General features: G+C 45.9%; 3 protein-coding genes across 7 annotated transcripts in view; 1 reads left to right on the top strand and 2 right to left on the bottom strand.

Moving 5' to 3' along the window:
- Positions 1-675: 675 nt before the first annotated feature.
- Positions 676-9709, top strand: vars1 (valyl-tRNA synthetase 1). The gene is given in 30 exon segments (XM_057045846.1): positions 676-697; positions 1092-1232; positions 1235-1446; positions 1530-1673; positions 1789-1975; positions 2053-2168; positions 2264-2339; positions 3326-3426; positions 3519-3646; positions 3733-3897; positions 3987-4068; positions 4263-4382; positions 4953-5061; positions 5142-5321; positions 5488-5612; positions 5751-5854; positions 5932-6090; positions 6200-6290; positions 6401-6506; positions 6635-6705; positions 6824-6949; positions 7031-7135; positions 7505-7652; positions 7815-7942; positions 8080-8235; positions 8335-8559; positions 8677-8788; positions 8981-9156; positions 9242-9391; positions 9466-9709. Coding segments are annotated over 29 exon segments (3810 nt in total). The 5' UTR covers positions 676-697; positions 1092-1093; the 3' UTR covers positions 9535-9709.
- Positions 9710-16458, bottom strand: abhd16a (abhydrolase domain containing 16A, phospholipase). 2 transcript variants are annotated; one of them, XM_057045989.1, is made up of 21 exons: positions 16321-16458; positions 15749-15805; positions 15615-15681; positions 14522-14608; positions 14331-14416; positions 13959-14032; positions 13679-13786; positions 13446-13560; positions 13241-13342; positions 13080-13143; positions 12927-12976; positions 12671-12794; positions 12448-12552; positions 12309-12372; positions 12127-12183; positions 11937-11999; positions 11531-11607; positions 10926-11024; positions 10795-10841; positions 10334-10381; positions 9710-10244 (listed from the first exon to the last, which is right to left on the bottom strand). In XM_057045989.1, exons 1-21 carry the CDS (start codon positions 16420-16422, stop codon positions 10161-10163), a joined length of 1680 nt encoding a protein of 559 aa, XP_056901969.1. In that variant the 5' UTR covers positions 16423-16458; the 3' UTR covers positions 9710-10160. The 2 variants fall into 2 exon arrangements, with proteins under 2 accessions (XP_056901969.1, XP_056901970.1); XM_057045990.1 differs by lacking the exon at positions 10334-10381 and having other exon boundaries at positions 16321-16456.
- A 731-nt stretch (positions 16459-17189) lies between these two features.
- The window catches only part of g6fl (g6f-like), a 9399-nt gene continuing 4026 nt past the window's right edge, over positions 17190-22562 (bottom strand). The window contains exons 6-11 of one of the 4 annotated variants that reach the window (XM_057046007.1): positions 20770-21024; positions 18479-18601; positions 18177-18250; positions 18006-18035; positions 17604-17670; positions 17190-17323 (exon numbers count right to left, since the gene is read on the bottom strand). In XM_057046007.1, the coding sequence (XP_056901987.1) occupies positions 17620-17670; positions 18006-18035; positions 18177-18250; positions 18479-18601; positions 20770-21024 (533 nt within the window). In that variant the 3' untranslated portion in view covers positions 17190-17323; positions 17604-17619. Of the gene's footprint in view, positions 17324-17389; positions 17671-18005; positions 18036-18176; positions 18251-18478; positions 18602-20769; positions 21025-22562 lie in introns of those variants that run through there. The other 3 variants (XM_057046009.1, XM_057046006.1, XM_057046008.1) reach the window with 3 other exon arrangements.

Below are 22562 nucleotides of genomic sequence, written 5' to 3'. Positions count from 1 at the left end.
ACGTCGTACTTAATGCTTCGTTAAAGTGCTTTTGGCAGCAAACAGCCTCCAGCCTTCTTGGATATGTTGCCTCAAACATTTTCTACCTGGATTCAGGGATATTCTGCCACTTAGTTATGTAATTTCTCTCAAGCTAAGTCAGGAGGGATGAGGACATTTTCAGACACCTCCAGAGATGTTTAATTTGTTCAAGTCAGGCCCTTGGCTGGTGCATTCAAGGACATTTACAGAGACCCTAACTCCTGTGTTGGCGGAGGTCCGGAGCACTCTGGTTCAGGTTAATGCATTCAAGGTGTTCTAAACATTTCTCCTTATAATTTGCAAATATGTCCAAAATCGCCCTTTTCACTTTCTGGCTTATTGAGTGTTGAATGCCGACATACAATTGGAATTTCTATGCATAAATAAATAATATGTGTCTAGTAACAGCAAATAATGTAATCATAATAAAAACATACACAAATGCCTGCAATTAGCTGACGACTTGACCAAATTAAAGGCAAGTGACTAAAACACTAACTTATTATACCGCTGCGCTCATTTATAAACAAAAGCAAATATTTCTTTTACTTCCGCGTTGTGGCGGAAGCAGTATATCAAACCCGGAAGTAGCTGCTGGCTCGTTGCGTCAGGCAGCGCATTGGAGTCGTGCGGCTCTTCTTCTCTAAGCTGACGTCTCTCTCCGCTCCATTCAAAGGTACGTACCGGTTGGAGTAGAAATGTTTTAAAGTTGTGGTTTTTGTTCAAGACTAACTTTAAGACCATCTTCAGCCTTGAGAAGTTGTGGAAACCCGCGTTTGAATGTTTGCATTTACAGCTTTGACAGTTCGGACAAGCTCACTCTGGTCAGCCTGGTTGTTACTTCTCCCCAGACATGTGGCATAGATCTGCGTTATATATGTAAAACAGATAATGACCTGTAACATCCAACAACTGACGCCATATATTTACTTAAATAATACAACATGCAATACAAATATTGTTGATAGAGTAGACGCAGTTGCTCGCATGCTTCCCAGCTCCTGACTGCTGATATTCAATGATTCCAATACTGAGTAATACACAGTGGAACTCCTTTGTGTCTCTGCTAGAGATGGCCACTCTATATGTGTCCCCTCACCTGGATGACTTCAGGAGCCTTTTGGCTCTTGTTGCTGCAGAGTATTGTAGCTCATCTCGCCCAAGGACCCTCACCAAGGATCCTCCCGCCTCCCTGAATTCCAGTTCCAGACCACCCTTCTGCTCGGAGCAAGAGAAGGAGACTCTGTCTTGAGTGGGGCCAGTGCCGTGTCCTGGTACCTGGCTTTGCAGGGCAAGAAGGCAGGTGGAAATGCAAAACAGCAGAGTCAGGTGTGGCAGTGGCTCAGTTTTGCAGACAACGAACTTACCCCAGTGTCCTGTGCTGTGGTATTTCCACTCATGGGAATGACTGGATTGGACAAGAAGGTGAAGAATCCTTTCAGATTCTACAGTCGTGTAAGCTTTAGTCTTGTAAGTGTCTAATTTGATCTAACTTCCGGTTTTCTCAGATTCAGCAGAACTCTAGAGTGGAATTGATGAGAGTTCTAAAGGTTCTTGATCAGGCACTGGAACCAAGAACCTTCCTGGTGGGGGAGAGCATCACACTCGCTGACATGGCCGTTGCTATGGCAGTTCTCCTGCCTTTCAAATATGTGCGTAACGATGTCTTTCTCTTTTTCACAGTTTGAAATTCTGTGCAGCGCTGAGATAATTGTGCTACTCTGAAACCTTCTGTCCTTCTGTCCTGTCTAATTTTTTCATATGTAGGTTTTGGAGCCCTCAGACAGGAACGTCTTGATGAATGTAACACGATGGTTCACAACCTGCATCAATCAGCCAGAATTTCTGAAGGTTCTGGGGAAGATCAGTCTTTGTGAGAAAATGGTGCCAGTTACAGCAAAGACGAGTACAGAAGAAGCTGCTGCCGTCCACCCTGATGCTGCTGCTCTTAATGGTGAGCACTCGTCCCTTACTTTGGATATAACTGACACGGATCTAGATTGTCCGTTAAATATTTTCTGATGCTTTTAGGCCCTCCAAAGACAGAAGCCCAGCTAAAGAAAGAAGCTAAGAAGAGAGAAAAGCTGGAAAAGTTTCAGCAGAAGAAGGAGATGGAGGCCAAGAAGAAGATGCAGCCAGTGGCAGAGGTTTGGAGGTTCCACGTCACATCAAACACCACATCGCTCAACAACGTCACTAAACACATCTGTTGTTCTCTGCTTGATTTCTGCCACTTTTTTAGAAAAAGGCCAAACCTGAAAAGAGAGAATTGGGAGTGATCACATATGACATCCCCACTCCTTCTGGGGAGAAAAAAGGTTGGGACAGTTGACAGACGCGTTGCATGAAAAAAGTCTTTAGATTGCAGTTGTGTAGCTCTTCATAGCAGGAAAGAAGTGCAAACCCAGTCTGATGCCTTTGAGGGCAGATTATGGTCTGAGCAATTTAAACACCTCCGACTTTGATCAGGGTTAATGAAGGGAATAAACGCAGGGGTCTTAATCAGGAAATAAATAAGCACTGATGGGTCCACAGAAGGCAAAAGCAAACCGTCAATGAAGCAGAGCAACTTTCTGCTAGACTGAAGTAGAGCAGGGTGGAGACGGTGCATACGTAGACAGCATTCTGCTTTTGCTTTCACTCTCAGCAGGAAGCCTCATATCTGGGGAATCAGTCACTCTAAAGCTGCTGCTGAAGCTGGAAGGCTGTGGAACACTTCTCTTTTGAAGTATTAGAAAATGTACAAGTTAAATGTTTGGACGCACCTTCTCATGTACTGGTTTTCCTTAGTTTTTCTTAGTTCCTACATTGCATATTTATAGAGGAATACTGACCCGACTCCCACACAACACAGCTGAGAATGTAGAAAATTCTATAAATCAACTCTTGGCAAGCACACTCCTTATTTAAACCTCATTAAATTGATGAAAGAATGCCAAGAAGGCACACAGCTGTTATCAAAGCCTACAATGGGAATCTAACATATTTTGGTATTTTTGACCCTTTTTTACTCACTATGTAATTCTATATTTGTTGCTTCACAGTTTTGATGTCTTCAGTATGAATGAATGTATGATTCAGTATGAATCTACAATGAAGAAAGTAATAAAAATTAAGGAAAAACAATGGCCTGGAAAGGTGTGACCAAGCTTTTGACTGATACTCTATATGATCCTATAGTTAAATAATTATCCTCCTCAAATCTCTGCGTACAGTTTTCCTGACCTTGAGTCATTTAGTTGGGATTATTGTTCGTTTTTACACCTGTATTTAAACCAAATTTCCATTTATCTTCCGGTATCAGATGTCGTTAGCCCACTTCCCGACTCCTACAGCCCTCAGTATGTGGAGGCTGCCTGGTATCCATGGTGGGAAAAGCAGGGATTCTTCAAGCCTGAGTTTGGGGTGAGGGAGTCCACAAGAGAAGACCTTAAATATTTTATTGCACATATTTCTTTTTATTTTGGTCTCACCCGTCACAACCTCACTTTCTGCAGCGGAAGAGTATTGGCGAGCAGAACCCCCGGGGTATCTTCATGATGTGCATCCCTCCTCCTAACGTGACCGGCTCGCTTCATCTGGGTCACGCGCTCACAAATGCCATCCAGGACACGCTGACCAGATGGTAGGTGCGCGTGGAAAAGCCAAAGCTTCACCGTGAGATCTTGGGATGTGGAAGTCATTGCTGGAATGGCTGCGTTTCCCCTTCAGGCACAGGATGCGAGGCGAGACCACCCTGTGGAACCCTGGCTGTGATCACGCTGGTATCGCCACCCAGGTGGTGGTGGAGAAGAAGCTGATGCGGGAGAAGGGTACGAGCCGCCACGATCTGGGCAGGGAAAAGTTCATCGAGGAAGTCTGGAAATGGAAGAACGAGTGAGTGATGGGAGTTGCTGGAAAAAGATAAAGGAGATGTAAATCCTTGAGATAACGAGGATTAAATGGTCTTTTTTTTGCCCTTTTAGGAAGGGAGACCGTATCTACCACCAGCTGAAGAAGCTGGGCTCGTCTTTAGACTGGGACAGGGCCTGCTTCACCATGGACCCTGTGAGTTCAACATTAAAGGCCTTTCAGTTGTTAAATGGGCACAAAAGTTGAGATCAGAAGAGTCCAATCACATCCTGATTGCTTTTTTCAAATTAAAACGCTTAATGTTTTTCTCCTTTTGGTTATCAAGGGGGTCATTTGTTTGTTTTCTCTTTCAAATAATGGACCTGATTGACTTTTATTTTCCCCCCCAGAAACTTTCCTATGCAGTCCAGGAGGCTTTTATCCGTATGCACGATGAAGGAGTGATCTACAGGAGCAAGAGACTGGTGAACTGGTCCTGCTCACTCAACTCTGCCATCTCCGACATCGAGGTGGGTGCTTGGTGAAGAATAAACCCAGGGCAGTAATCTTGTGATTGAGTTTTGGGGGTGATATTTATTACATAATCACTATCAAGATGTCATATCTGCTGCAACTGGGATCTGTTGTATCACTGACAATAGAAAAACAAAAGAATCTCCCAAAAGTCACTTGAGAGTTTTACTTGGAGAGGAGGGAAGCTCATCCATATTTAAGGGGTCAGAGTTTACCAAAGTTTAATCATGCAGAATCATGATTAAAACTGTCAGATATGGTCTTAAGTGTGCAAATGGATTAACCTCATAGCGCATGTGGAGCAGGTTCCGTCTGGGCCGCACGTGGAATTTCTCCCCTTTAAGATTTAACATCTGCACAGAATGAAGGCATTAAATCTCTGTCAAGAATCCTCAACGCTCCTGTGAGCTGCATGAAGAGCGTGTTAAACAGATAAAAGCATTAACCTCGTCTGGAATATAAAAGTGTGATGAGGACAAAGGGTTAGATTCTGTGGGTCCTTTTCTCCATCTCCAGTTTGGAGATTCCTTCCTCAATCATGACGAGAGCTTGTGGTTGGTTTGCAGGTGGATAAGAAGGAGCTCAGTGGAAGGACGCTGCTGCCAGTGCCCGGTTACAAAGAGAAAGTGGAGTTTGGCGTTTTGGTGTCTTTTGCCTACAAGGTGGATGGATCAGGTAACTGGAGGAGTGTTGGAGGGAAATAAAGCCCCATGTGATGTCTCTGTGATCTTCATTTGTCTCTCTGCCTGCTACAGATGAGGAGGTGGTTGTAGCAACCACTCGTATCGAGACCATGCTGGGAGACACCGCTGTAGCCGTCCACCCCAGTGACTCCAGATATCAGCATCTGAAGGGGAAAACGGTGCTGCACCCCTTCTGTGACCGCAAGATGCCCGTCGTCTTCGACGACTTTGTGGACATGAGCTTTGGAACAGGTAGGACGGGTTATAGGAGAAAAGGCCCTCCGCTGAATGTCGGTGTGCCCGAGTACATAATCATAACAAGTCATTAAGGCAGACTGATTTCCTCATTATGGCTTTTCCCTTTTTTTCCCCTCATCATCGCTGCTTCCTCCGTTCGTCTCAACCACTTTCTGTTCAGGTGCTGTCAAAATCACCCCAGCCCACGACCATAATGACTACGAGGTTGGAGTGAGACACAATCTGGCCTTCATCAACATCTTGGATGAAAATGGCTTGCTCATTAACGTGCCTCCCCCCTTCCTGGTACGGTGTCTCATTATCACCAGTTCCCTGCCGTGCGCGCTCTCCCTCCATGACACTTAATGTCAGCCTTCTTCACAGTTGGCTCAGGATAAGGGCTTCATGAACAAAATTGAAATTCTCACATTGTTTGCTTTGTAGGGTATGAAGCGCTTCGATGCCAGGAAGGCTGTGCTGCAGGCCCTCAAGGACCGAGACCAGTTCAAAGAAATCAAAGACAACCCGATGGTTGTCCCCGTCTGCAGGTCGGGGAGCGCAGGAGGGTTTTTTTTCATATTTTAATCATATTCAGCATCTCACCATTGTGGATTAACCCTCACAGCCGATCCAAGGACATAGTGGAGCCGCTGATGAAGCCCCAGTGGTATGTGAGCTGCTCAGACATGGGCAAGCAGGCTGCAGATGCTGTCAGAGAGGGACGCCTAAAAATCATCCCTGATCACCACCTCAAAACGTGGTTCAACTGGATGGACAATATCAGGTGAGGGAAAGGGGTTTGAGAAGTAGACGGGACGATGGAGGCAACAAAGATGGAGATTCTGTTAAAATCATGGGCGTAATAATGGGTTCCCTCTGCCTCTCCTCCTCAGAGACTGGTGCATTTCGCGGCAGCTGTGGTGGGGCCACCGAATTCCCGCTTATTTCATCACTGTCAGCGACGCCTCTGTGAAGCCGGGAGAGGTAAGCCGAGGTCGCCGCTGCCCGAGAGTGGCGCTTATCACATTACGCAGTCGTTTCTGTCCATTATTCTACATTTCTTTTCTCGTTTTAATCCCTTTTCCCCACTCAAGGACATGGATGGTCATTACTGGGTGAGTGGCCGAACACCAGAGGAAGCCAGAGAGAAAGCAGCGAAACGCTTCAACGTGTCTCCGGACAAAATCGCCCTCAGACAAGGTTGCATTTATTTCTGCTCCGCTGAGACAAGCGGCCCTCCAACTCTGTCACATCTTCTTTTACTGTCTGTATCTTTTTACATTTTAAATAAGATTTGAAGTTTTAAAGCAATTCTGTCCCCGTTGTAGATGAAGATGTTCTGGACACGTGGTTCTCGTCTGGCATTTTCCCGTTCTCCATCTTTGGGTGGCCCGATGAGGTGAACAACTGAAGAGGCCTTCAGTATTTTACTGCGTATTATTGTGTCATTGTGTAACCGTCTTTTGAATTTCTTCTTTTGTTGTGCTGTTTTTATGTATTAATGGGTTTTCTTTTAGACGGAGGACTTGAATGTTTTCTACCCTGGAACCTTGTTGGAAACGGGCCACGACATCCTGTTCTTCTGGGTTGCTCGTATGGTGATGATGGGCCTGAAACTGACTGGCAAGCTGCCGTTCAAAGAGGTGTGACTGAGCCAAAGTGCCACAATGGAGCGGCAGCACGGCAGCATGTGGGGTAAAACAGTGCTGGCTCCTTCTCTGCAGGTGTACCTGCATGCAGTGGTGAGGGATGCCCACGGAAGGAAGATGAGCAAATCTCTAGGCAACGTCATCGATCCTCTGGACGTCATTACAGGGATCGCTCTGGAAGTAAAGCCAAATCTTACGTTGATGCACGTTCAGATATGTGTGTGCATGAAGTGTTTTTCTCCTTTTCATTTGTCCACGCTCCCCTGAGGGCCATATTCTTTCCTAAGCTTTATTAAGCATCACTTTCTGCTTCCAACGAGCTTTATTGAGGTCATCAATCTCCTGAACAGCCGTGGAACCTGCTCAGACGAACGTGTCCTCTAGGGGGCACTTGTAGACTTGCAAACTTCACATTACTTTGTTTCAAAGGCTCCTTCTTTCCTGCCACTAAAAGCATAAATCAGCTGAAAGGCATTTTCTCATTTTGAGACAAATTGAGGAAATACTTTTGTTTCCTGGTGATTTATTCCCTATTCCCACATCCTCTAGGGCCTCCATGCCCAGTTGATGGACAGCAACTTGGATCCACTGGAGGTGGAGAAGGCAAAGCAGGGCCAGAAGGCAGACTATCCAAATGGCATCCCAGAATGTGGCACAGATGCTCTCCGCTTTGCCCTTTGTGCCTACACAAGCCAAGGTGAACTCATTTATCCCCCCCAACCCACTTTTCTGTTGTTTAAAGTTCAAATCTTCAGCCTTAATTGATGCTTCTAAAGCCAGAGGAGAAACGAGGCAAATGTGGACATTTTGTGATCAATATACATTTGCATGAATAGTTTTTGTTGTGTTTGTATTTCAGGAAGAGATATCAACCTGGACGTCAACCGCATCCTGGGCTATCGCCACTTCTGCAACAAACTGTGGAATGCTGTTAAATTTGCCATGAGGACACTGGGAGACCAGTTTGTGCCAGCAGATAAAGCCCAGGTGAGGAGCGGAAACCAACCAGGAGACCCTCCATGGCGTCATTAGGCGGTCCTGTTTTATATAATGTTCAGTTTCAAACACACACAGACCAAATCCTGATGTATTTCCTCTTTTACACTTGATTCCCTCCCGCCCAGCTGAGCGGAGAGGAGAGCGTATCGGACCGGTGGATTCTCTCTCGGCTCAGCACAGCTGTGGCTCAGTGTGACGCTGCCTTCAGAACCTACGACTTCCCAGCCATCACAACGGCCATTTACAACTTCTGGCTGTACGAGCTGTGTGACGTCTACTTGGTAAGCAGCTCGTAGAGCACTTGGGAAAAGAGCAAACCCGCAGGACATTTGTAACGTTGACACAGAAAACGGCTCGGTCCGTTCCGCTCTGGTCTTCAGGAAAGTGTGAAGCCCGTGTTCATCAAAGCAAAAGAAGACGGCAGCTGTGAGAGACCGGCCGCCGTGTGTAGACAGACGCTTTACACGTGCTTAGAGGTCGGGCTGCGCCTCCTGGCTCCCCTGATGCCCTTCGTCACCGAGGAGCTCTACCAGAGGCTCCCACGACGACGACCCCAGAGCGACCCCCCCAGCATCTGCGTGACGCCGTACCCCGACGCCGCGGAGGTGAGGCGAGCGAAAGGAAGCAGCCGCCGAACTGCTCAGACAGACGCTGTTGTGGAGTAGAACCAAAATCATGCTGAGTCATTGAAGGTGGTGATAGGATCTTTTCATTTGTTCCAGTTCTGCTGGCAGTGCGAGGACGTGGACCGTGACATGGACTTCATAATGGCCGTGGTCAGAACCATCAGGTCGCTGAGGTCCGACTATAAATTGACCAAGACTGCAGCGGACTGTAAGCAGACAAAACTCAACTGTTCATCACTTGTAGCGCCGCTCCCTGAAATATGTCTGCGGTTTAGGAAAACGCCAATGTGCTCGAGCTTCCTAATCAAATGATGATTAATTTTACGTGATTAATTATACACGACGATACCAGTCTAGATGAAATGCATCAGCTCCTGTGATTGGACTCGTTTCCCTGCAGGTTACCTTCAGTGCACAGACGCTGCCACCGTGTCTCTGGTGCAGAAATACAGCCTGCAGATCCAGACGCTGTCTTACTCTCAAGCCATCGTCCCCCTGATGGCCCCCCAGCCCGCCCCAGAAGGGTGCGCTGTGGCCATCGCCTCCGACAGATGTACAGTTAACATGATGCTCAAAGTAAGAGGGGATCCCTTCTAATCGTTGGTTCTTGCCCAGCGTGAACTGATAAGGTTCGTTACCCTCCGGCCTGTAACTGTCGCAGGGTCTGATTGACGTTGAGAAAGAAGTGGCCAAACTGATGGGAAAGAAAACGGATGTGGAGAAACAAATCGAGAAACTGAGTGAAAAGATTTCCAAGGGTGACTACAAGGAGAAGGTGCCAGTAAAGGTGCAGGAGCAGGATGCTGAAAAGGTGGGAAGAGGTGGGAACAGGTGATGGAGCTGTGGATGACAAACACTGATCAGGTGTTTCCTTTTGAATCGCAGCTACGACAGAGCCAGACGGAGCTGGAGAAGGTGAAAGAAGCCATGGACAACTTCCAGAAGATGATGTAACGTTGCCATTAACTTTATTTAAATCAGGAATTGTTTCCCTGTTTCTGAAGTCTTCAGTTTATCACCATTTTCAGTTGTATTGTGGAGGGAAATGAAAGCTCTTGAAAGAGATTTTGTCTGTATTAAAAATTTAGTCTTTGCCGCCGGAACATTTAATAAAGAAAAGAACAATGAATTCCTTTTATTCAGCCTATTTAATAAGACATATGCGGAACATACAGCTCTGTACTCCTGAAACCTGAAAAGCATTATTTGGCTGCATTCTTAAAGATTAAATTTCGTTTAACCAGACGGCATTAGATTAATTATACAATATATTTCAATGTGAAGCTGCTTCCTTATAAAACACAAAGAACAATGGAAAGTGAGATGAACTGCGTATCCTTTTCTCCAGAGGGGGTAAAAATAAAATAAATCAGTGATTAACATATTTCAACATACGAGCTACCCTCGTTCAGGGGGCTTTAGGTGGGCACAGGAGGGGAAGCTGTCCTGGTGAACATTTCTTTACATGACAGCAACACTACGGAACAAAAGTGCGCTGAGAGACGAAAACAGACAATAGAAACTTCACAAATGTCTTCGCACCGGGAGGCGGCTCCGAGCACAGACCCGTCAGCCTCTCTTCACAGCCTCCAGGGTAAGTGAAACTGGGAGGCAGGCAGAGGGGTGCAGTGTGTCGTCTCGATGTTTTGCATGTACTTCCGAGCCTGGTGGTTGAAAGAACAGGGTGGGGATGGAGGAGGCATCGAGACAAAGACGTGGGAGGCGATGAGTGAAAAGTGCAGAGCTTGATTACATTAGCTTCACTCCGTCTCCTGTAGTGCCATTCAAATCCATCCCATCTCTGGAGGGTTTACAAGGTGGGTAAATAGAGCCTTATTCAGGAAGCATTAGCAAGGCAGGAAAACACAGCGTTGGCTGTAATTGATGGCACTCCCCTTGTTTGATGTTAAATGGCTTCAATAAGAGAAGTGTAGTGAAATAGATTACACTAGTCAACCTGAGAGCGCAGGTGAGCCGGTTACTATGGTAACCGGGAAAGTGGTCCTCCATGATAATGATACCCAAATAGTTGGGTTTATGTTGTTTCTCTCTTCGGTGTGTGAGTAGAGGGGATGAAAGTCGGCTTTGTATGAGACAATTTGCCTTGTCGGAGGACCCGATATTAAAAATTCTAACTGAAGGTGGCTCAGAAGAAACCATGTGGCCTCGCTGTAATGCAGGTCTGAACCACGGAGCTACACACAATCAGCTTACCAAGAAAAGTGCCAACTGCCGTCTTCCTTCCAGCGTCATGTCCTCACCTGGCGACAGAGAGAGCGTGAGAACGCGTAGACTGAGGGGAAAGGCGTCATGTGTGGGTGCACATAAAGGAGCTCCCAACCCACCGACACTCCATGGAAACGGAACTTCTCTGTCTGCCTGGTACGACTGCAGCACAGACACGCACCAGTCGTCGTCCACCTCGTAGTCGGTGTACACCGACGCTGCAGAGAAAGTGAGCTGCCCTTTCATGTCTCTTTAACTCCCTCTTTTATCTTTTTTATTGATTTACCAAAAGTTAAGGCGGCGTAAAGACGATCTAAAGCCAACAGTAAGAGGTTATGTGATTACACGGCCGAGTGTGGTGGCAAAACAACCATCACAAAATGCCAACAGACCTGGGAAGAGGATTTAAACTTCCATAAGGATGTTTAAAGCTGACAATAAAAGAAAGTAACCTACAGAGAGTAACATCAAGAAGAGCGTCGTTAAATCGAATCGTACTCTGGCTTTATCACTCAGTAGCACATTCCTAAGATTTGAAGAGGAAAGTAAACATTTAAAAAGGGTTTCTTGTTGATGGAAACGCTGTTTTTAAGACTGGAGGCAGCCTGAGTGTTTGCTGTGGTCCCTGAACAATAACGTTGCCCACCATCTGGAGAGGAGCAGACTACGGTGTGCATAATGTGGTCGAGTGGGAGCATAAAAAGAAGACGAACAGTGAACTTACCTTCTTCCAACTGATTGGTGGCCCCCAGCCATTGTCTCACAACCCTTATTCCTTCATCTGTCATTATCTTGGGGTACCTGAGGAGACCACTGACATCACTGCTGGCATTCGGGAACACAAAACTACTTGAGATCTTTTCAACGGAGGCCGTGCAGTTATATTAATACACTTTTTTACCACTGTTATAAATACCAATAGCCTAAAATAAATTCCATCTCGTGTCCAGAGCTTGACGGTAGTTCTAACTTGTAATGTTACTACTGAAGAAACTTTGGGAATTCCAGCATTTGGAACATTGGAAACTGACCTAAAGGACAGCCAGGAAAACCTGCGGTGGGTTTGTTAATGTCAAACAGCCTCACTGTCAAACAGAACGAGCCTATTCTGTCACTGAGATGAGACTGACCTGAATTGTAGCAGCTTCAGCAGGAGGTTATTGCCTCTGTTGGACATGACATCCTGCGGACCCCTGAAACGCACTAAATAGGTCAAGTCGCTCTGCGGAAACATCACCGGCTCTTCCAATCTGTGCTTCTGCCCATCCACCACTTCCTTTCTGCCCCGACAGGATTCCAGATGTGCTGTAAAGTACTTACGTCGTGGTGATGATCTCATCTCTGGTTCGCCTGATGAGCAGGACCGGCCCCTGGTATCTGCAGGAAGGAAGGAAACCTTGTTAATCACCCCGACCAGCGTGGTTCTCGTCAGCGCTTTAATGAAGGCAGCCCTGCAGACATCACTTCCTGCTCCATGTGCCCTCACTTCCTGCCAAACTCACTTGAGAAGCTGATCCGCATTGTTGAGATTCATATATTGTCGGACTGTGTGTTGCACTAATGGTCCTGAAAGACAAGAGCGACATTTCAGTGGCTGAACTAAAGCTGGACGACATCGGTCGAGATCCCGATTGGACTCACTCCAGCTGTCAGGCATGACCTTGAGAGCCAGAGGCAGAAGGTCATCAAAGGAGGCATCCAGCACCACGGATTTGATCTCTGGGTATGACATCACTGCCCAAGTGGCTAAGACAAGGAGAAAAGTCATCGTTGAAAAACAAGGAAACACATTTAATATAAAATGAAACCATTCTGGGACCCACGACCACATCATAGACACACTGTGGCGAGCGCCTTTGTTTACCTGTGAATCCTCCTATAGACCAGGCGTATATGATGATGTCATTGAGCTGGAAACCCAGCTTGTGTATAGCAAACTGAATCACCACATCCATGGCATTGGCCTCGTTCTGGGGGAACGGGACTCCCTGGCAACAAGGAGACCAGGATAAGTGGCGATGCACCCTCACTAGGAAGCGTGCACGTTAACTGGTTCAGCAGTTTTCCAGTGCTCCTTCAACAGATAACAACTACTACGGGGGGGGGGGGGGGACACTCACCGTACTGCCTCCAAACCCGGGGTGGTTCCAGCCCAGCACAGAGTAGCCACCTGCAGTATCACATGAACATTTAACTCACTGAAACACGACAAAGGAGCTAAAATGGTGCCCCCCCCACCACAGGAGAAGGCCAAGACCCGCATGACTGCTCACCCTCCAGCGGAGTGTTCATGCAGCCCACCTCATAAAAGCCGGCGTTCCCTTCGCAGCAGATGACCTGTGGGGGGGTTAAAGGGTTGGTAAAAAGAAGCCCCGACGTCACTGGTGAAATGAAAACACCCAACAATTAAAAGCAAAGGAGCGCAGCTGTTTACCAGAGTCTGACCATTCTGCCCCCCGACTCCCCTCCGGTCTACAAACATAGTGTCAATCTCATTCCCATCACAGGCCGACAGCTTGTTCCTTTGACCATCGAACTGTAGGAAAACAGACATGATGATCAGCGGTTTATACACTTTATCTCATAATGGGTGTGTGTGTGTGTGTGTGTGGGGGGGGGGGGGGGGGGGGGGTTTCTACCTCCTCTATTAACTTAGCCTGGCCTTGTTGGAGCATGGGCCTCATGGCTTTCTGCAGTAACCCAACAGAACCAGGGTACAGCATCCTCCTCCCAAACGAATAGGTGACAAGAAAACTGGAGCAAACAACAGGCAACATCATTCCTCTGGAGCAGGACAAGTAGAATAAAACCTCACATAACTCCCAAAAAGGGGAAGCTAAAAAATGGATAGTCCTGTATCAGCGGTGTTCACCTTATGATGTGGCACGGCAGAGTGCGCACGGAGTGGAGGACGCCGTCTGCCGCTCCTCTGATCCTGGGCTCTGCTTTCAGGAGAGAAACACCAGCCTTGGACAGCTTCCTGTTACAATATTGGGGAGTTTGGAGCTTAATGCATATTTTAATGTTCAGTGGATCTATTATTCAAAATACAACAAAAATAAATGCTTTGAACGCGAGCGTTCCGAATGGAAAGACGGACTTAAATGTGAATACTGAACACAAGAATTTCCACTAAAGTAACTGAAACTTACGGATTGCTGACTTCAGCCCAGCTGAAATCCAAAGGCCAGTGTGAGAAGTCAAAGTCGTAGCACCTCAACTTTTTCTGTTAAAGACAAAGGGAAATAAAACTTTTGGTCTTTTAAAAACAGACACAACTGCCAAGGGCTTTCCTGCCTTTTCAGTAATTACAGCCAGACTCGTAATCATTTGGATAATTAAAGACTCTTTATCTTTCCCCTTGAGACAACAGTAAATGGAATTTTGCCATTTTCTAAATAAAACTGAAATGGAAATGAGCGTCCGACAGGCCCGCGCCCTTGTATCCACGGGAGGCCAATGGCAGCGTTTATGTAGCTAAAGTGTTGCCAGAAATCCCCACAGGGATCGACCAGTTTGACAACCTTGTTTTCTGGTGTGAGACTCTTCTTGGCTTCTTCCAGGATGGCGATGAAATGAAGATAATCTGCATTTTTCCACCTCTCATACCCTTGTTGAAAAGGGAAACAGTGTCAACAAATAAAGCAAATTGAATCCGAACCATGTTTTGCTTATGAAACCCAGATTGAGTGAATCCCGTTAGAAAGAGGCTCACCTCTGAGGCAGGCGACTCCCAGCAGACACACCAACACCGTTCCCAAATACTGGCTGACTGGAACCAGCTTACTGCTGCAGATATAACCTACAAACACACACAGCTGCAGTGACACAAACATAAAAAACCCTCTGCTTCTCTGTCAGACTTGAGCTTCATTAACAAACACCAATAAAAAAACTGACTTTCTGACAAGAGCCTGCCAGCCCAACGCATAAATCAATATTGGAATCTCAATAATATGCTAAGAAGTAGCAAACAACCGCAAGCAATTCATTTGAATTGATGCACAGACATCTTGGATGATTCCGTTGATTAATTGTAAATTAATCTCCCTCATAGGAACAAAGTAATTCCAAAAAGCACTGGTTATTTTCTTTCTTAATGGAAGAAGCAAAGGAGCCCATTAAAAATGATTTTCTAAAGTATTACTGCCAAATCTTTAATGATTTCACCTAATGATTGCAGGAGATAATTGCTTGATGCGCCATGGAATTGTCTATATAGGAAGATATATCTGGGCAAGTTTGATATTAATAATAAAGGCTTAAAGGATCAACATTACACATCTAACGATATATCCAACATGTTAAACTCTTGTAAGCATTTTTTCTTTATGCATTACTGAAAGCCAAGTTTTTACATGTATCCTATAGAGGAAGGAAAAAAAACTTGGAAACTCACTTTGGAAACAATAAAACTATAATACTGTTGCCAGTTAAGTTTATTTAAGGGTAATCGACTGACTGTATTATTTAAAAAGTAACGGATGATTTTACCGTTGTCAGTGTTCTACTGACTGGCTGTCATCTAGTTTTAGTCCATTTTTATTGGATTTAGGTTCCATTTATTGTAGTTTCCATTTTACCACATCGATAACAACAATTATTAAAAAGCTCGGTGAAGGGTAAGTTAGGAGCCTAAACCACTGACCACATTTACACTTATACGTGCTGTGGATACGGGGCTTGAGTGAACAAATCATCGGGTTATCATGTTTATATTTTTACTTGACACATCATCCTGGGGCAACATTGACAGTCATCAGCTTCTGAGTTAATGGGTTCCAACAAATGGAGCTCATGGCCGGTACCTTTCCTGTACAGGTAGCAGAGGAGGAGAGGAGAGCTGTAATAGGACAGAGACCACAGCGCCGAAGCCTGGAGGAAGACACCGAGCTTTACATCAAGCACATCCTTCTCATATCACTCATGTGGCCATACGAACCCAGCCGAGGATGCTGTCGCTGTGTCTTTCCAGAGTCCGGGGTTGGTAGTTCCATCCCTGCCAACAGACAACAGCGGTCATGGCTAATGTAGGCTACCACCCATGCTAATGAAGCTAGCCATCTGCGAGCATTACCTGCAGGTTGTGACAGACTTGTGACATTTAATCTTGCAACAACACGCTTCTTTCGCGTTCATGAGTCTCGCAAAGAAAATACCGTCCTTAGCTTTTAATTGAGTTCTTTCGTCCACTTTTAGCTCATTTCACTGCAGGATTAGCATTAGTTCAATGTGACCGAGGTAAAGGAAACATGCCATGCCGCTTCGGTAGTGCTGCTGTGGGGGTGGGGGGCAGGGGAACCTCATTGAAAGACAAGGTTATTTGGGGGGAATGGGGGGTTTGCACTGTTCTTTCATTCATTCATTCGTTTACTGCTACTATGCAGCTGGATATCAATAACAGACACTTCCGGGACCTGGTCGGAGCGACATGATCGCGAAGAGATGAAATACTGCCAGTATTTTGCAGACAGCCGTGATCGGAGGCAAATAAAATATTAGGAATCACCATACCCTCCTCGCTGCCCTGCCTTCGGTCAGGGGTTGTTCCGGCGACCGGTGAATTCGTTGCAAATGAGGCCCGAAAACACAGCGAATCCACGACAACACGGCCATTATTTCACTGGGAGGACTACGGAAGCCCAGCCGGGCCGAAAGTCACAAAGTCGAAGCACAAAATGAGGCTTAAAAATTAAAAGGCTTAAATCTTATAATAATGCCTTCATATGTTCCTAATATTTGGGGACATTCAGCTTGAAGTGTGTACATGTGCTACATTTTTAATGACTGCATTATTACCAAGGTTAACTGACACCCAGCATTTATTCACAAACTCATTTTTATTTTAATGAGCAAAATTTTCAGGAAATGATAATGGGCCAAGCAATAAGCTGATTAAAATTCAGGCTTTTTCAAAGCCATTAATTTTTATAACCTTCCATGTCACCTTTTTTTTTACTGCTTATACTACAGGTGTCACAACATGTGGGGGAAATTACCTGCTTGGCGAAGGTTTTGCGTTATTTATGATTAAAGAAATATTAATATAAATTTTGTCCTTTTTGCCAGGTCACCTTTTTTTAACCTGGCTTGGAAAAACCAAAAGACAAAAAAGGACTTAACTGGCTGCAATCAAAGTTATTAAAACTGCATATTTGAAATAGATTTCAATTAGTTTCTGACTACTAAAAAAATATTTATTCATAATTCTATGTATTTACACACATATGCATAGATATATATTTTTGGTCTGCTAAAATCCAAAGAGCCACAGTGATGAAGTGTTTACTCTCATGCAGTTGAGGACAAGGCCAGACGTATTTAGACACTATGTGCAACTAAAAACAATACACGAAGAAGTTCACAAAATCAACACTAAGTCGTTTACGATGTAATAAAATGATGCATTTTTTAATATAACTGACAGATTTCTGCAGCGTTTCAACTCATTCTGTTGTTTCTCCGTGCTGGGAGAGCTGCACGTGAATGAGATGTGGGATGGTGATCGTGCACAAATCTGAAAAATGAGCACAAAGAAAAACTTACCCCCCCCCCCCCACACACACACACACACACACACAAAAAAGCAAACAAAAAACCCCTTTTTATTCTCATTTCTACACAAACAGCCCACTCAACAATAACACACGGGTGACGGAGCACAATGTGCAAGTGCACGGCGTGATATTGTGTTTGTGTGTCGCTGGGATGTTCATGCTGGCGTGATGGGGAGCGTGAGAGTGGTGTGTGGGGCAGAGGAGTGACAGTGTAACACAAAGTGATTCAGCTGAACATACAAAAGGCAACAGGGGTTCACTGCTCCAGCTCCTTGTAGATCCCGTCGTCTCCTCGAGGCTTCAAGTCCTGGTGTGAGAAAGCAAAGAAGGAAATGAGGCAAGGAAAGGAAGCGAGACATTGGAGGGAAGGATAAAAAGGCAGATTCAAGATGCTGAGGGTAGATTTATGACCCACTATGTCCTGTGTAATGAGATTGATTTTCTAATACCACTAATGTAAGGGTGACATCAGAGTTGGGGGGGGGGGGGGGGGGTATAGCTGAAAGAAGAACTGTAAGTATGAGGGAAGACCAGCTTATAGAGGAGCCAGCAGTGGGAGGGAGACACTATATATTGCTGAAACTGGTGTAAGACAACTCCTGATGCGGCGTGCAACAGCGTGCACACTGAGAAGTGACTCACCATGTAGAAGGAGCCCTCGAAGGGAGCCTGCTGAGAGAGCAGACGCAAGAAAACAGGTTTAATTACCTGACAAGAGCTGCAGATAGCTCAAAAGAGGATGAGGTGAGCACAAAAGGGCAAATAATAGGAGCTTTGTGGTATTTGGGGGTTGAAAATATTCAGATTTGCCACCTGTCGGATGTCCTCAGGATTCTCATAGATGTTTTCTGCTTCGTGAGCTTGGACAGAGAGAGACTCTTCAATACCTGAGAACAGAAAGACAGATGCTTATAGGCTCTGCATCACTTTCAAACACACTTTCTCTCTCCCTCCCTCACACACACACACACACACACACACACACACATGCAGACGGGGGCAGATTCATTGCAATAACCCCAGAGGATGTCACGGCCCACATCGTTCAGCTGACAAGGGCCAAAGATGAACAGAGCAGAGAAAACTGTCAGAACGGAAAACGCCGGAAGACTCACCGCGATCAGAAATGTGTTCCCGTCTCCATAGCAACACACCGGCAGCTGCAGCAACCAGGGGCACCAAGAGTAATAAAGCAGAGAGAGGAGGAAGCAGAGAGGGGGTGGTCACAGTGACACTTTCTACAAAGGGGAAAAAACGAGAAGAACACAGCAGGAATTTTCAGGAACAAAGTTAATGTGAAACCAGTGTGTTCGGCGAGAGGCAGTATTTAACATGCAGAGAGGTTCCTGGTGATCCTCAGGTTCACGGGCTAAGCCCTTCTTTCAAACCCCACTTCGAATGGACACGGATGCACGGCGCAGTCAAAGGATCCTCAATACATTACATGCATTTGCGTCATGCTGCTGTCAGTCACAGACAAGGAGCTCAATGAAAGAAATCACAGAAATCTGGGCCACACGAGCGAGAGATCGGTCTCGGGTACGGCTGCCACGTCGACCCCACACAGGCTGGACGGTAAAGACTGTCCATTTCAAATGTGGACACCAAGAAAAGACACATCTGTAACAGAGGGCAAATAACCTCATAACGTTCCAGCAAATAATTCTAAACCTTTTCCCTTTTTTTTTACGATACACCTGAAAGTCAGGAGAGACTTTGTCTTTTGTTGTCCAGGATCAACTTGATTTGATCGACCTGCAGTGAGCACCTGGCAATAAAAGAGGCTGAGACACGAGGAGAGCATGCAGGAGGACAGTGGAGAAGCTCTATCACACACGATTAAACTAGCTGCATTGGTTTACACAAAAGCAAATGCCAGCAAAAGAAACAGAAGGTTGCTACGTGTTTCCACAGAGACCGCGGTTATTGTTCACAGAGCAAAAGGAACGAAATCTGTTCAGCATTTCTGCATCTGAAAATGAGAAAATAGCAAAGAAAAAGTTACACAAGACGAGCAGCATTGTTTTTTAAATGGAGCCAGGCTTCGAGTGGTTTGGGTTCACGCAGGCATCTCCTCAACTTCACATTAATTTAGTTTGTGAAGGGATGAGCCTTTAGCCCTTAACTTCCCCCAGAGGTCAGAGCTTCACAGCTTTATGCCAGCTTTGAAACAATCAATCGCCGTGTGCTGTGCAAGGCTTAAATGTTTGGTGAGTATGAGCAAAGGGTGCTAATGAATGTGGTGGTGACCTCAGGATTGAACTGCACTGTTCTACGTGCCACTTCTGATGCATGAGTTATGCTAATGAAGTGCGGGCGAGTGGGGCAAACGTGCTCTCAGGTTGTTACGTTCACATCTCTATTTCTGCCCCCTCCTGTTTGTCCTCACCTATTACTTCCTTTCAGCCACCGTCTCATCCTTCAGTCATACAATCCCACTGTAGGGGCTGTACACCGAAGAAGGTGGCAGCGTCCCTGGAATGTGCTGCACAACAGAACCACTGCTCCCATTCCAGGTTTTCCAAACAGCACCAAATAAAACTGGAATCCTGTTTTGCAGCAGCTGTCCTGCACTTGTTGGGCCTGGAGCCTCTACACCTACAGCAGACCTAGCTACAGCATTTGTCCACTGATGTCTGGGGTCCTCCAGACTCCGTCCATCCAATCGCCAATCATAACATTAGAATTTAAAGTCAGGATTTTCTGAAGTGGCCCCCATGACTATAAATAACTGAAATGACACTAAAATTACGGCTGATACCGGCTATCTAGCAAACATCCCCATCTAGTTGATATTTTCCGACTCATTCGTTTCCCACCTTCTCATTTGCCCCCCCCCCCCCCCTCTGTTTTTGGTCTGTGTCCATTGTTCTCATGGATCCAACATCTGTGAGCACCCCACTGCGCTCTGGGCCTCTCAGCCCAAGAGTATTGCTCAACAGGGAGCGCACAGGCGGATCCATTCAACTGCTGCCTCCTGTGCTCCCTGCAGCTAGCAACAGCAGCAATAAGCTTGAATAATTTAGTTTCTGTGGAAGAAATTTCCAGAGGTTCTGTCTTTGTACAATAACCTTTTTCTTTCCAATTCAACTCTTAAAATCATTTTTTTTTAAATGAAACGTTGCCTTTAAATGGTTTGACTTATTCGTGTTCCTCCAGAAGTCTTGACCTGTGGCCTCCTTGACTGCACAAACAAACCCCAACATATGGTTTCTGTCAGGAGCATTTTTCCTCTGTGAAACTGGCAGATGAATTACGGTTATCTTGAACGCACCACGGAACGGCTCGCAGAGCCCAGATCATTATCTCGGCTCAGTTGAGCGGAAGTTCTCATGGTTTCCCTCAACACAAGAGAGGAGGAGGAAATCAGAATACGGACCGGTCTTGGTTAAAGCATTCTTCCTACCTTTACTGGGAAGAGCCACAGATTCTGTTGCCCACACCGTCTGCCCATTGTTCAGCTGAAGAGTGCAGGTGTAGTTTCCAGCTGTGTCCGCTGTGATGGGAGTGGGCAGAACTGCGGTGATTCTGCCGGGGCCGCTGCTTACAACGTGCAGCTTCCGACTCTTATCCTGGTAGGTCCATTTGACGCTCTGGATCTGAGACAACTCTGAGTACAGGCATGACAGCTCCAGCATTGATGGGGACGGCTTGCTCTTAACTGTTGATGCGACAGGAAACGGGAGAGGATGAGTGAGAAAATGAACAGAAATAGATGTGAAAAAAGAGCAGGTGTGAGGAGAAAGGTGCGAGACTGAATGAGAAGGTGCGCTAAAGGGAAATGTGTGAATAGAGAAAAGGGCAAGGATAGACCCGGGCCGAAGAGTAAGAGATATAAAAAAGCAAGAAGAAAAGGGAGGTCAAAATGATATATATTCATGAACGTGATCTGCTGCTAATGCATCGTTGACTGCGACTGATGCTTAGTGTCCCGTCAAACTGAAATAAGAATCCATCTGGGTGTAATCAAGTTCCACTGACCCCCCCCAGACCCCCCCCCCCCTCACACAGGTACTTAAAAACACACATTTCAACCTTGATTAGTGTGATCAGAACAGGACACCTACAGCTTTGGTGGGAGGGCAGCAGCTATAATCATGCATAATGATACTTATAATGAGGTGGGGTAAAAATACTGTATATGCATCACGTGTGTGCGTGTGTGTGTGTGTGTGTGTGTGTGTGTGTGTGTGTGTGTGTGTGTGTGTGTGTGTGTGTGTGTGTGTAGGGTGACAGTCACAGTGACAGTGATAGATGGGCTGGTCATGTCTGGGCAGCGGTGATGGATGCCAGTGGGACTGTGATTAGTAAAGCTTTCCAAGGCCGCCATGACAGTTCTCCTTATGTGTATGTTGGCAGTGTGTGTGTGTGTGTGTGTGTGTGTGTGTGTGTGTGTGTGTGTGTGTGTGCTCATGCCAGAATTTTCCGCTTGTCTCCAGAAAGGGTGACACCAGCCAGAGGCTTGCTTATGAAAAGTCATCAGGTGTTTTGCTGATATTTATATGAATTGAGGAACTGCTTCATGTGGCCTATAAATATTTGAATGTCATAATATGACACAGCAGTGTGTCATATTATTATTAATTATATTATTATTATTATATTAAGTCAGAGGGGGAATGTATAATAATGGAATATATATTTCAGCTTTGGAAGAATACAGGATAGCTGTTGGTGCTTTATCTGTTGTTTAAAAATGGATTATAAGTGTATTTTCTTGAATGTTCCAGGAACGCTCTGATTTGTGCTGCACTGACCACCACAATCACCCTTCACACCTTCGTTATGTCCCAATTAGAGCTGAAAACGGAATCAACGTTGATTCGCTCCTCTTTGAAACCACGGCAGGATTTTAGGGTTGTTCTTCCCTTTTTATGTGAACATTTGAGTTCAAGTCTTGAAGACTAAGAAGAGTCTTAAGAAGCATCTGCTATAGTCCAAATATTTGAGGAATATCACCCCAGAGGAGAGGAGGAGAGGAGAGGAGAGGAGAGGAGAGGAGAGGAGAGGAGAGGAGAGGGGAGGGGAGGGGAGAGGAGAGGAGAGGAGGAGAGGAGAGGAGAGGAGAGGAGAGGAGAGGAGAGGAGAGGAGAGGAGAGGAGAGGAGAGGAGAGGAGGGGAGGGGAGAGGAGAGGAGAGAGGAGAGGAGAGGAGAGGAGAGGAGAGAGAGGAGAGGAGGGGAGGGGAGGGGAGGGGAGA

Source organism: Takifugu flavidus, chromosome 10 (assembly GCF_003711565.1).
Source record: "Takifugu flavidus isolate HTHZ2018 chromosome 10, ASM371156v2, whole genome shotgun sequence".
In the NCBI taxonomy this organism is placed as follows: domain Eukaryota; kingdom Metazoa; phylum Chordata; class Actinopteri; order Tetraodontiformes; family Tetraodontidae; genus Takifugu; species Takifugu flavidus.
Note: the sequence above shows the minus strand (reverse complement) of the source record. Positions and strands in the feature narration are given on the sequence as shown.

Coding starts and splice junctions, on each gene's coding strand:
- abhd16a (XM_057045989.1), bottom strand. CDS start 16,422: ATGGCCGTGTTGTCGTGGATTCGCTGTGTTTTCGGGCCTCATTTGCAA. Junction 15,806..16,320: donor AAGGCAGGGCAGCGAGGAGG/GTATGGTGATTC, acceptor GTCTGTTGGCAG/GGATGGAACTACCAACCCCG. Junction 10,245..10,333: donor GGAGACGGAGTGAAGCTAAT/GTAATCAAGCTC, acceptor TTCAACCACCAG/GCTCGGAAGTACATGCAAAA.